Consider the following 13416-nt stretch of genomic DNA (forward strand, 5'->3'; position numbering starts at 1 on the left):
CGAGGCAGCCATGCCCTGCCTTTGGCCAGCCACAAAAGGCACCTTCTGCTCTTCCTTCTTTGGTGGGCCTGACCTGGGTCCCATTTTAAAGGGCAGAGTCATTCTGGGAAACATTACCCTCTGCACTGCAATTCCCAGGTTAAACTCCCCTAGCTGCCTTAAGCCTTCTCCCAGCAGTTTCCACTTGAGGACGAGCCCTTCTCTCAGAGGAACCATCCCATCCCGAGTTAGATGACCACCCCAGCCGAGGAGGGAAGAGGTCCAACTCACCTCTACTTTCCCAGCACAGTCAGGGTACTTGGGGTCCCTGGGCACCTCGCACTGGTCTCTCCTGCCGTCCATCACTAAAGAAAGAGAATTTGGGAAGAGGAGAGCCAGGACATGCCAGCAGGTGCTGCGGGAGAGGCAGCAGGTGATGCGACAGGGCTGCTGGTCCCTGTGTGCACCCAGCTGTGCTACTGTGGGCTCCTGCTTGGCAGCACACACCGTGGGGCAGCAAGGCACACAGCTCTGTCTGATGGTCCTCTTTTATATATATATAAATATGTGTCTGTGTGTATGCGTGTATATACATGTATACACAAACATAAACACACACACACACACACATTTTGCTGCACTCTCAGCCTAAATTCCTAGGTCTGCTGCAGACTCCAGGTGCCACCTATCCTTGCTCCTCTTAATAAACAGTTTGCACAATCGAAGGAAGCAGTTGACAGCCTTTGAACTGTAAACTCGCAGTAAAAATTCTCCCAGGTGCTGCTGCTCACATGCTCCAGTGTGCCACCGCAGAAGTAGGACCCCCTCAAAAGGGGCACGTAAAGCAGGGTCTGATATGGTGCCTGCGGGACCTCAACTGCCCTCCAACGCAGATCAACACCATCCCCAGCATAAGGCCGATGAAACCAGATAGAAATGGTAATGAGAGCTTTTCTTCCACTGCTGTTGGTTTAATAAGACACTACCCCTCCTATACACTCTTCCTCTCCTATAACTGAAAGAGTTTCCTCATTAGAGATGAGGCCAAAGAGGCAGAGCAATCATCTCCCACTTGATGACGCAAGTCCCCAGCCTCTGTGGCCACTCAAACTGCAGCAGGCCAGGGAGCTGCACTGCTCTCCCAGCACTGCCGGGAGCAGAAAGGGAGTATCTCCCAGCTCTGAGTCCAAGCCCTCAGGCTCTGGATCCAAACCAGCAAACTTTTCTATCCAGGTGATGGTACTACTCCTTGACCCAGGGCAGCAAGGCAAGTAGGCAGCCCTCCACAGGAAGGCTGGCTCAACTGAGCATGGTGTTTAACTCTGACTCAGTTCAGATTTGCCACCACTCTTGCCCCTGGAAGGCACGAGTTTTCTCTGTGTGTTGACTCCCCAAGCTCTCAAGTCATCCTGGCCAAGTAAGGTAATGCTTTAAGGAGGAAGCCACCAGTGCCAGAGACCACACAGTGTGATTTTTTTTACCCAGTCTCCTTTTGCAGCCCTCCTGGCTGCAACAGCAAGGTGTCCTAGATGCCTTCAAGATGGGCTCAGTTCAAACTCAGGGCCTCCTTTCCCCTGAAGACGTGCTTCCTGTGTGCTGAGCTGTGACTAATTACAGATGGTGAACACATCCTATATTGGCACAGGAGATAACTTTCAGCCACTGCTCCCTCGGCCCAAGCACAGGCGGACATCTGTTATTCAGAGTCAAAGACTGAATAAATGAAAATGGGTCAGGGGCATGATGAGAGGCTCCATTTGCTCTGTCTAACATGGTGCTGCCAGTCATGCATGTATTTATGCTGTTAACGTTAAGCACACTCCACTCCTTTGCATTGGGAAATGGGTCTCCATAATAGAGATGGACATTAAATATTGATATCAGGAAATGAATCTATTGCCTGGCCTAGATCTCCCCCCTGTATCAAAGGGGACAGAAGAGGCTCTTTGGAATGTTATCCATGGCCAGAGAAATTAAAACCAACAAGTAGGTAAATATTTCATACCCCAGGGGTGGCCTGAGTGCAGAATGTGGAAGTCAGTCACAAAATGCTCTTCTATCTGCTACACCAGTCTTGGGTATTTTACCCTTATGTGTTTGCTGTTTCCAAGACCTTGGTTTTGACCCAGCGATGGAACAGCTCCAAGGACAAGAGAGGACAACACACTAAGGCGTTGTCACAGAGCCCAGAAAACGGAGCAGGAAAATTTCTCGAGAAATCATCAGCCCAGCCCTCTGGTGGCAGGACTGCCGACGTTAAGCCACACAAGATAAGGGTGCCAGCTAACAAGCCAGCGTGACAAGGCAGATTTCACCTGTCAGTGGGATGCCATAGAAGCAGACACACGGACAGGTATAAACTCCGAGCAAAAGTTTACAGCCTGGTCCACAAAGTCCTGCTCGTTTCTTTGAGCGTCATGGTCTGACATTCCCCTCCTACAGCTTGGGAAACCGAACAAGGGAAGCAACGAGACTTGCCCAAGGCTATCTCATGAGAAGGTCTGACTATTGGTAAAGCGACACCACAGCCAGAGCAGCATCCATAGAACAACAGATATACGTGAACCATCTCGAATAAAGCATAACCTTAGCCAAAACACATTTGTTTCCCCAAAGCAATACATCAGCTTGTGGACCAACATCTCCAAACTGCTGGTTGGTAGAAGTGAAGAAGCCCCAGCGGGATCATGACCTCTCTGTATCTCTCCATCATTTTAATTCTTTCCCAACAGGCAAGACAAGATTTGGGCTCAACGATATCTGGTCTGACCTTGTACTACATCCTCACAGAGTTATATTCAGAAGTCCTGAGAGGTCTGCCAAAGAGCATGAGATGCCCTACTTAATTTTGTAGGCAACAGCAAAGTAGGCAACCTCAGATCAGCATCCTTTCTCCTCTGTTTTTACTAGGCCTTCTGTGGTAGGTTTGATTAAATTTCACTATTGCAACCACACAGCCCGTAAAAGTTCTGGAGCGTGTAGCTGTGACCCGGGCACAGGCGATGGGGACTGCCTTGCACACTTACCTTTTCCATTCATGAGGCTGTTCCGGAGAATCTGATCTACTTTTATTGCAATGTCCGAGACATTTTGAGCTATAGCTTGGATCCTCTCCATCAAACTGGCTGCTGGCTGGAACCTGGAAAGAAAACAAATAGACCCAGAAAACATGATGTCTTCTTGTTGCAGTATCCAGGTTTGTTAGAAAGAGTCAGGAGGGCTTCCTGCTTCACACAGCAATCTTTCCTTGCAAGCTGCTGGCAGGTAGAGCTTAGCCCCAGGATATAAAGCAGGAATGCATCTTCCAGTATGTATCAGGCAAAGATCTCACTAGCTTTAAAGAGTTTTGACAAAAACTACATAATCAATTCTCTGCTGTTTTGTGCAGTGTGCTGATAAACACAGACACATCCATGTTTTACATGAGGAAATAAAATGTGCTGGCAAAATTTGTTTTCTTTATTTCAAATATGTTATTGTCTGAAAATCCTTTACTATGATTACTGATCTTGCAGTGCACGTACAAAACCATGGAAGGGGTAGAGGGACAAAAAAGGAGAACTAAGAACAAAAAATCCAGAAAAAGGTGGAAAGTGGAAAATGGACTAGAAAGCTAATAGACCTAGAGCAGCCTACAGACAGCCCCAGCCACAAAACAGGAGGACGGCCTGAACTGCTCTGATCAGTCCACCACGGATTTAAGCCAGCAGATTTCTACGTTCTCCGGCAATTCCCAGCCAACTGCAGCGAGTGCAGCATCACCGAGGTGCAGCCACAAAGTATCCCCTGGTGAGCACTCCTGGATCACACACACACGACCTTTTTGCTCAGGAGTTTAGCATTGCCAGGCCACATTTAATCCGCGAACAAATACAAGCTGGCCCGCAAAAGAAACGATCCAGTTGCCTCCACAAAGAGGAAGACAGCATTGATAGTTTCACTGGTTGCATCTGCCACATAATTGTGGAGGAGTTACCATCTTGTCCAACTTGCAGAGAGCAAGAAAGGCTGGGTACAGGATACCGAGAGCTTTACAAACTGCTCACCCTTGCTCCTCAAACATTATCAGGGTCAGCTTTGCTCCTACAACCAGGAAGGAGCAGCAGGCCAGGGCCGCGCGGGGCAGGTTCACAAGGCAGTCGCCCACCACGGCAGGGCTGAATGTGGCATCGCGACACGGGGTAGCTCCAGCAAAACACACACGCGTCTTCCTGCTAAGGCTTGAGACCAAATTCTACTGGTTTGAATAGCACTTACCTATATACACTGCCTATTGAATAAAAACTCACAATGAATACCAGTCTGGGTAAGCGGACGTCAGCCCCAGCATCTCAGCTGTGCTGGGTATCACCTGGGCTGGAGCTACACAAGTGACCAAGTGCTGCAAAGCGGCCTTGATGTGAACTAAGATCCAACGCAATATGTAGAAGAGGACAAGAACTCAATTCTCCAACAGCAAAGTCCTACCGGGTCTGACAGGGAGCCAGCTTTCCACCTCAAACGCTTCATTTGTCATATCCACTGCAAACAACGTCTTGAGTTCGGTTATCACTGTAAACAATTTCCCTTTCTGCAGCGTCTACATCGTAAGCTTTTTCTCCAGCTGCCGAGACCATCAAAATATACAGAAATGTCATAAGCGGTAAGCAAAAGCAAAAGGGCTACCTTGAATACTTCTGGCACAAAAATATTTGCTGATTTCAGATCCTTCCTGCTGAAGTTTTATGTTTGTTCTCAAGCAGATCAGTGAACCTGAAGGCGGGGATTTAAAGCGCCTCTGTCCTCAAGGCTAAAAAAATCCTAGTTTTATGAACCGATACTGCTTCAGCTGTTGATTTAAAGTCCGTTCTGTAGCAGCAAGCAGCCCACATTTTTCCTTCTGGCATAGTTTATGACCGTCAATACTGAACCTTCATTTCTCCACAGGGGACCACATATCCCAGGCTTTTAAAAAATAATAATTAAATGCAGAGGACACCATTGCCCCCAAGTAGCTTTCAACTTTTTGCAGAGAATAAACCCCAAGTCTCCTGGCAGTTACTTTTACTGCTGAAGGAGGGAGGCCTGGTAAAATATGGGCACAAAAAACCACCTGTGATGAGGTCTGCTTGTCAGCATGGCTCCAAGGAGATAAAACACTTCTGTTACGAGGGCTGAACAGCTTGGCCAGCCCTGAAAGCTCTCAAAAACCTCAGTTTCATTTTGCAACCTTTTTTCCATAAGAAAGTAGCAATTAGACCATGAAGGTGATTCACATACACCCAGAAAAATCAGAAAAAGCTGGGATAATCAGTTTAGTAAGAAATACCCCAAGAATTCATTGAATTTACAGCTCATGGCCCAACCACCAGCAACTGAAGGGGAACATCCACATGGCAGAGATGGTTCTCTGGTTCCTCCATTGCTCCAGGTGCCAAGAGACAGCTACAGCATCCCCACTCCACCTTTCAGAGTGCCTTGATCAGCCCATGACGCAACTTTTACCTGCCCCAACACTTGATCAGGTCTAAGTCAACCCCCAAAAGTCAAGAAATTGCCCAAAGGCTGAAGACCACCTCGGTCTCCATCTGGCCTCTGATGACTTGAGTGGTGAGCTCAGCTAGGGCTGAGAACCAGCTCAGGCAAACGCATTCAAACGCGATCAGTACCATTGTCCTACATAAACTACTTTCTTCTGGGCTCAGTATCCCGGTCAGCAAAAATCCCGCTGGAGCTCCAGCCACAGCAGAGGTTTTCCCCAGCCGATGGATCCAGCCCTGCATTTACGTTGGCTTGCCCGGCTCTTGCAAGCTACAGATGTTCCCTTAACAAGAAGATTTCAAACCAGAGCCCTTTGATACAAAACATATGTTCGATCATCGCAGTCAGGTAACATTTTGAGTTCTTTGAAACACAAGCACCACGTCGCGTCAGTGCTGCGAGGCTTTCCACGAACCACAGAAGGGTTACCGATGGGGAAATGAAAACTGAAGTCACCAGAATCAAATCGAGAGAATGTTACACTCCCTTCTGCTATTTTGGAGGTGGAAAGCGACACAAAAACCATCTGTCTTGGATCCTTCCCATTGAAAACATCCCTTTGGAGCAAGCAGCCAGCGTGTAAAGCCGCACTCCCATGCCGGGAGCGCTGCTGGGCCCCGGCTTTCATGCTAACGCGGGCAGCACCAAGGCAGGTTTCTGCATTCACATTGCTGGGCAGTGGGATACGACTTGAGCACGTCATTTATGGTATCAGAGATGACAAGAGGGTTAAGCATAAGTTACTGGTACTATCATTCAAATGGTTTGTCACCTGGACAGAGGAAAGGAAAATAAGATACTTAAAGCAAAACCTCAAACACAAAATGGTTTTATGTAGCTCACCAGAATCTGATGCCCTATCCTTAGTAATTGGAAACACTGGGAAGGACAAGGTAAGTGGCTTATTCTGCCAAATGATAGCTAGCAGAATGGAAATATTTCAATGCCCTTCATCATTATCCAAAAATGGGAACGAGATCATCAACCGTTTATCCAGCACGAAAATCAGCCCGTGCAGAGAATCAGCGCAGAGCTGCAGACTCATTAAACCTCACTTAGGACGCGGGTACCTGCAGGAGGTAAACGATGCGTCGGCACTGCGGCGTTCAGCAGAGGGACTCCCCGCTGAAGGCTCCCGCTGGCGCCCACGGAGAGACCTTCCGCTACCGCCCGGCGTTCGCGCACAGGGGTTTCACGCACGGGACCCTAACGCCACTACACGCGGCCGCCGCGACGCAAAGCGACCTCTGCATTAGCGCAAGGGGTCTTCCCTTAAATACCGGCACCTACGGCAGGCAGCGCGAGAGCTGGCATCCTTCGCATGCTGCCCATACAGAAAAGCTTCACTCTGTTTTAGCTGGAACGCCGGCGCTGCTGGAAGAGGAACTCATTTCCAGCACAGGCAGCAGCAACGTGCTTTTGTCCCTTGTTGTTGTTGTTGTTTTTAATTTTTCTACAGTGACAATATAAATGGCACCGAAATAGGCTGGGGCTGTGCCAGCTATTGAAACTAAAGTAAATTGCCATAGGTTTTCTAGAACAATTTTTTCCCTGGGACCTTAAAACCGTTTACTACAGCAAATATAGCACTCTTACTTCTAACCATTAATATTGATTTCATCTTTATTATTTTCAGATTTATATTTCCCCATCTTGATTAAGATTCAGATCACAGTGTGGCTTATAATGCACCATATACAGTATTCATCTTGTTTCAAAAACTGCTATTAAGATATATCTTTCCCCATTGGCAGATCATTTGGCATATAATGTAGCTGGAGGTTGAGTTTTCTTTTACTTTTTTTTAATGCATTAATTCGGTTCCCCTCACTGTGTCTCTTGTCCCCAGGCCTGCAGCAGCAGCTCAGGCTCAGCCTGCTTATCCCTTTACAAGGCACTGTATTTTTATTGCCTTTTATAAAAGGGGCATTATGAAAAGATGAATCTCTTTCTATTTGTGCGTTGTCTTCATAATACAAGCCCTAAACATATCTGCGTGCTCATCCTATATTTCTTGCTATTAACAGCTGAAAGCCGTGACTTTGGAAAGACCGATACAGACGGAGGAAAGCAGATGTTTTGAAGATAACATATCACAAATGCACCATCCGCACAGAGCGGTCTACCAGATGATTTCAACTTTCTCATTACGATGTCTGTGCTGCCATTCGCCTTTTTAAAGGTTTGTCGTGCCCCAAGGCACGAGGCAAGATGAAGGGCAGAGCGGCGAGGACCGCAGTCGGGGCGCCCTGACTCGCTGCACTCTGCGCTAGCTGAGCATCCGAGGCAGTGCAGTCAGATGCCCTTCCCCAAAAAAAGGTCAGTCCCATCCCCGTGGCTCCTGGTATGGCAGCAGCTGGGTCACCCACGCAGGGGAAAGCAGAGCCGTGAGTCCCTATCGTGCCACGTCACTAAACTGGACAGGACGAGCGTGGAGCTGGGCCCTAGGAGCAAAGCTGAGGGGTCCTGGAGGACACCAAGAGCTGGGAAATGAAAAAGACCATTTCAAGCTCTGGAAAGACAGTGTGATTGCTCCTCTGGTGGACGAGGATCATCATCAATGCTGGAGGCAAAACTTCCTTGGGATCCACGTCCTTCTGCCCATCTCTTTGCACCCCTCCAGGCTCATACACGCAACCACAAAGAGGAAATGATCCTTGCAATCCTTACATCCCAGCATCGAGAAGAATCAAGGACCCCAGACTGCACGCAAGGGCAGGAGGAGAAAGCAGGAGGAGAAGCCCAGGGCCCTTGAGGGCTTCACCTGGCAGTCAGTGCTCTCCCTACCACCAGGTTACCAGTCCTTGACATCCCAGCGGACAACAAGAATCAGTGCAGGAGACGCAACGGCCACCGGTCGGTGCCCCGTTCAAGAGGATCAGCTGCTCATTGTTCTCATTTGACTTGTAATCTTGTTTTTAATCCTCATAAACTCCAGCGCCAGAGCTATTACCCTAAGTCTGGATAGACAAGCACTTGCTCGGTTTTACCGGAGGCTGGCAGGGAGCAAGGCAAACGGGAGCTGAGCACGGAGCACGCGGGCACCACCGAGGCTGGGACCCCTGGGGAGGATTGCTACCACCTCACTGGAAATTTATAGCAGTATCGCAGAGAAAAAAAGGCAGGGAAGGACAGACAACGTGGGGCAACCACGCGACACGCCGCTGCAATCGTCCTCCAACGCGGCAGAAAGCGGTGGCAGAACCCCGGCGCTGAGGCTCCGGGTCTGGAGGCAGGACAGGCTCCCTGCTTGCCTCTCCCTCCCCAGCACAGACCTGATGTCCTTTCTGGCCCCTCTGTGCCTCAGTTTCCCGGTGCTAGAACTCGGATACCGCTGCTCCACCCGTCTCTGCAACTTCCCTCGGACCCACATCAGAAAAGGCCCCGTCCAACTGGAAAGCGCTTTTATGCTTCGCCAGCAGCTCCATGCAGTCAATTGTATTAAAAAAAGAAAAATTGCAAAACAGTGCACGCTTCAAATATAATTTCTGGTATTTCTGTATTCTGCAATCTCTTCTATTATATCTCAGGGCTGAGACAAACAGCTCAATCTCTTCTCCATGAATATTTGAATGAAGACCTGCCTTCGCTCTGGCTGCGGTTGCACTCTTTCTGAATTCATATTGGGCAAATATCCTAGAAAACACGCTTCAGGAGGGGCACGTTCCTCAGAAACTCATTTTAGGCAAATATTGGATGATGCACGGGCAGACTCGTTTCCAAACTCCTCCAACGCTAAGAGTTGCTTTCAGCAAACCTTGGAAAGGAAACCTTGGCACGTGACTAATCCAAGCTGTCCCAATGACAGAGCGTATAATAAATACCCGGGCATTTTACTCACTAAAGTAGTTCAATTCTTTTTAATTTCAATTTACATTGGACAAAGTTTCTCACACAAATGTATTTACAGGATCAAACAGAAAGCCAGGGGTTGCATACCCTGCGGGAAAACTCTGCCATTTCAGCAAGCCGCCAATGAATTTGGGGAAAAATAAGATCTCTTCTTGAAAAAAATTGACCAATTTTCCAATCAAAGCCAGCATCACGGACCCATAACGAATAACTCGCACACACCCCACATACAGCAAGGAATTCGCCAACAACATATAAGCAAGACGGAGGGTCAACGGCCTCCGATCTGCTTCGCGTCGCGGGGCAAACGGGAAGGCGGCGAGCCCGAAGGCAGGAAAACGCGGAGCTTCGCCCCGCCGGGGAAACCGAGGCGGGCCCGCCGCACCGAGGGGCTCCCCGAAGGAAGGGCAGCCAAAACAGCCGTTTCTGCCCCCAGACTGCTATCCAGGTCCCTACAAGATACAGCGGCATAAGCCGCACCACACTTCCCCGGGCCGACCGGGATCCGCCGCTTCCCCCCCCCCCCCCCCCCCCCCCCCCCCCCCCCCCCCCCCCCCCCCCCCCCCCCCCCCGCTCCAAGCGCTTTCCAGCGGCACGCGGGCTCCTCCGCTGCGAGCCAGCGCTCCCCTTGCCCAGCGAGCAGCTCCCCAGGAGGCTTCCCAGGCGCTCCCAACTCCCGTCCCGCCGGCGAGCCGCAAGGGTTGCGTTCGACTAACGGGTCTGTCAATCCCAGGGCAGCACGAGCCAAGTCGAGGCCCGGCGAGAGCTGAAAGGGAGCAGAGACGCAGGCAAAGGCTTTTGCTAAGAAAGATCCTGGAATAACCCCAGGCAGGATAAAGCCCTCGGCCCTGCCAGCGCAGAGGCTTTCCAAGGCAGGTAATTAATCGCACTCCGCTTATTTAAGTCGCTCACTGTACTTTCCAAGCGGCAAAGCCACCCCTCACCTCCGGGCCGAGCAGAGGCGCGGACGCGAGCGCCCCGGAGGCGGCCGCGCTTCCGCGGGGAGCGGGAAGCGATTGATGACACGGATATTTCACAGAGCACATTGAGGGCTCCGGCTCCTTCGGGAGCTGCTCCGCAAAACCCACATCCTTACGATTTCGTTTGGGATCCGGCAGTAAGCGGAAAAGCACTTTGTGAAACTGAGAAATAACCCACGCTCGCCCAGGTGGAACTGCAGCCGGCTGCGCTCGCGGCTTTGCTGCGCTGGGAGACGAACACGGCAGTCGTGTTAACTAGAAAGGAAAAAAAAAGCTTTAAATTAAAAAAAGAAATCCCTTTGAAATCGTCCCCCGTTTAATTGTATTGCCTTTTGCTGACGGCTTCAAGTCGGTCGCTGGAGATCCACGAGGCAGAAGCAGCCCGTTATCCTCCCACGGACGGTTTCTTGATGCAGCATCAAGGTTTCGTCCTAGCTGCAGTCCGGATCGCCCCAGCTCGCTTCACCCAGGGCTGGGCAGCGGGGACGTAACGGCGCGGGAGGCTGCGGCGGCCCCGGCGCAGACCCCGGCCGAGGCTCCGGGGAGGCGGGAGGCGTTAAGAAACGCTTAGGAAGTGCTTGCAAACGCTGCTGGCACTTCACTAAGGATCACGGTATTAATCCAATATTCAGCTGGTGGGTAAACTCAGATACTAAGCAAGTATGTGAGTCAGGTACCAAGCTGAAGAGAGCCACAGGGGAATAAAACAAATAAATAAAACAGGTTTCTATGGGGGAAGTCGGGAGCCCGGGCTGCCCACACCCTTTGCTAGCTGCATCTGCCAGCGATTCCCCCTGCATCAAGCCGGACACGCGCCCGGGAGCCCAGCCTGGAAAGGGAGCGTGCACCCCCGGAGGGCTGTACCCAGGAGACTCCCCAGCGACGGCGCTTCCTCCTCTGGAGACACTTTGCACCAGGAACTTGACCTGAATCCAGCCCTTTGGATCCAAAGGCTGGATAAAAATGAGGAGATTATACAGGCACGAGAAGCGACTGCCCCGCATCGTTTGCTTTCTGGTCTGCTTTCCCGCCCGCTGCCATCACGTAGGCGGTGTAGGAGCCGTGGAGCTTTAGCCGGCTGCTGCCCTCCCCTGCAGGCACCAGCACGCGCCTTTCTCCTCCGTCACAACCAGCAAAGCACCAACTGCAAAAACAGCGAGAGCCCCACGCTGGGCGGCCTGCCCACCGCAAGGCAGCCGTGGTGGGGACTCCCTCGCCACGGGTCACCAAAACCCACTCGACTGGCCAAGGGGACCGCGACCACCCGGACCTGCCTGCAGTGACCAGCTCCATGGCTCCTGGGATGCTAGGTATCATAAACCAATCTGAAACGCAATATTCCTATCCTAAGCAATCACTGCCAGTTCACGCAAACGCTTTTAAGTCCGTCTCTTGGCTGCTGATGCATAGGAATTACTGTAACCTGAAATTACTGGTTCTTTTTTCACAAGAGTGGCCAAGAAAATCATCAAGTGTAAGCGAGCGCCATCCGGCCACCAGCATTAATAGTCATGCCCATTCCCCTCCGGCATCGCTGCAGTCCTGCTTACGCGTGCGAGCATCAGACAGCCTCGTGATGCTGAAATTCCCAGCACCTTCCATTACAGAGAGGTAAATTACATTTTAGAATGGTTAAAATTACGTTACTTAAAAGGCAAGACCATGAGCTCGCAGGTTGCCTGTACTGCCTTAACAGGCAGGTGCAAGCAGTTCAGTACAGCCCTAAATCACAGGCTCACGTGCTGTTATTTCCCACGGTAGGGGCAAGAGAGACTCGTAAGGAAAGCAAGGGAGGTAAAATGGAAACGGTACGGGAAACGCGGGGACAGAAAGCCCCTGGGCTGCTGGCGATCGCAGCCACGCGCGGGACAACGCCGGGCTGCCGCGGGAGCCAGCTGGGCGCCGCGGGGCAGCGGAGACCGTCGCTCCTCGCGTCCCCGCCAGCCGCTGCTCCCGCGAGCCCTCCGGCCTGCCGCCCGCAGCTCCGCCTGGGCGCGGGCGCTTTTCCAGCACTGCAAAATTGGTCTAAAGCACTATTTAAAGAAAAAAAATCTCTGCCGCTCTATTTGCTTTAGTTACAGGTTTTACAGGCCTCGGAGTGACAGCAAAATTAGTATTAGTAAAAGCTTAAAGCCTCTCTAAGCAAAAGTAAATGTCTCTTTAGTAAAATCAGCACATCACGATTTGAGGTCCTGATGACACCTCCCAAGGCAGCAGCCCGCGAGATGGATGCAGGATACTGCCCCGGGGGAGCCAGGAGCACCAGGCCCGCACCGCCAGCGCTTCGGGGCCGGGCAGCTTGCCGGCAATTCGTTTGAAGCCCTGCCTGAACGTATCAGGCTTGGATTTCAAACAGCACCTCAGTGGCTGCTGTCGCCTGATCTTTGCGTTTTGGGAAAAGGAGGATGGATAGGAAAAGAAAGGAAGAGGGGGAGAGAAGGGAGCTGGTGGCTCAGCGGCAGCATTGCAGGAGACCCAGACTCGACTCCTCTTACAACGCTTCCCAAGATCTTGGGCAAATTATATATATATACATATTTTTTTTTTTTTTGATCAAACACACATACTTTGCTAGCATGTGCAACCTCCTTAACAGCCACCGCTCGGTTATTTGTGGTTAACTGCTCCAAGGTTTAGCTCCGAAGGAGCCCGCACCTGCGTTCAGAGGGGACGGGCCGAGCGCGGACGAGCACAAGCAGCTGCACGTCTCCCCTCCCGGCGCGGGGAGGAAGCAGCAGAGGAGGGAGCAAAGGAATTTCAGAAATCCTCAACTGAAAGATTTCCCCAACAGCAAAAGGCCCGAGCCCTGGGGGGCGTCGCGTGCCCCCAGCCCGGGGCTCCTGCCGCCGCGCGACGCCCCGGGGGTTTTGCTCTGCCCGGCCCCGCGCCCGACTGACCTGTCCGGAGGGAAGCGCGCTTCGTCCCCTTTGTGGAAGTCGCTGCTGTTCTCCAGCCTGGCCAGGACGTCCATCCTCTTCATCAGCACCTCCAGCATGTCGCTCATCTTGCGCAGCACCCCGCGGGACTCCAGCGCGCCCATCACTGCAGCCACACAAAGAGCGAGCGAGACAGCGTCACGGGCCGG

The 13416-nt window shown here is 51.4% G+C and overlaps 1 protein-coding gene across 1 annotated transcript in view; it reads right to left on the reverse strand.

Annotated features, from left to right (window-relative positions):
* The window catches only part of MGAT5B (alpha-1,6-mannosylglycoprotein 6-beta-N-acetylglucosaminyltransferase B), a 63273-nt gene that overhangs the window by 27801 nt on the left and 22056 nt on the right, over nt 1–13416 (reverse strand). The window contains exons 3-5 of the mRNA XM_085304431.1: nt 13229–13373; nt 3006–3118; nt 271–344 (exon numbers count right to left, since the gene is read on the reverse strand). Of these exons, the coding sequence (XP_085160557.1) occupies nt 271–344; nt 3006–3118; nt 13229–13373 (332 nt within the window). The remainder of the gene's footprint in view (nt 1–270; nt 345–3005; nt 3119–13228; nt 13374–13416) is intronic.

Source organism: Rhea americana, unplaced genomic scaffold (assembly GCF_003343005.1).
Source record: "Rhea americana isolate MKP2758 unplaced genomic scaffold, rheAme1 scaffold_21, whole genome shotgun sequence".
NCBI classification, from domain to species: domain Eukaryota; kingdom Metazoa; phylum Chordata; class Aves; order Rheiformes; family Rheidae; genus Rhea; species Rhea americana.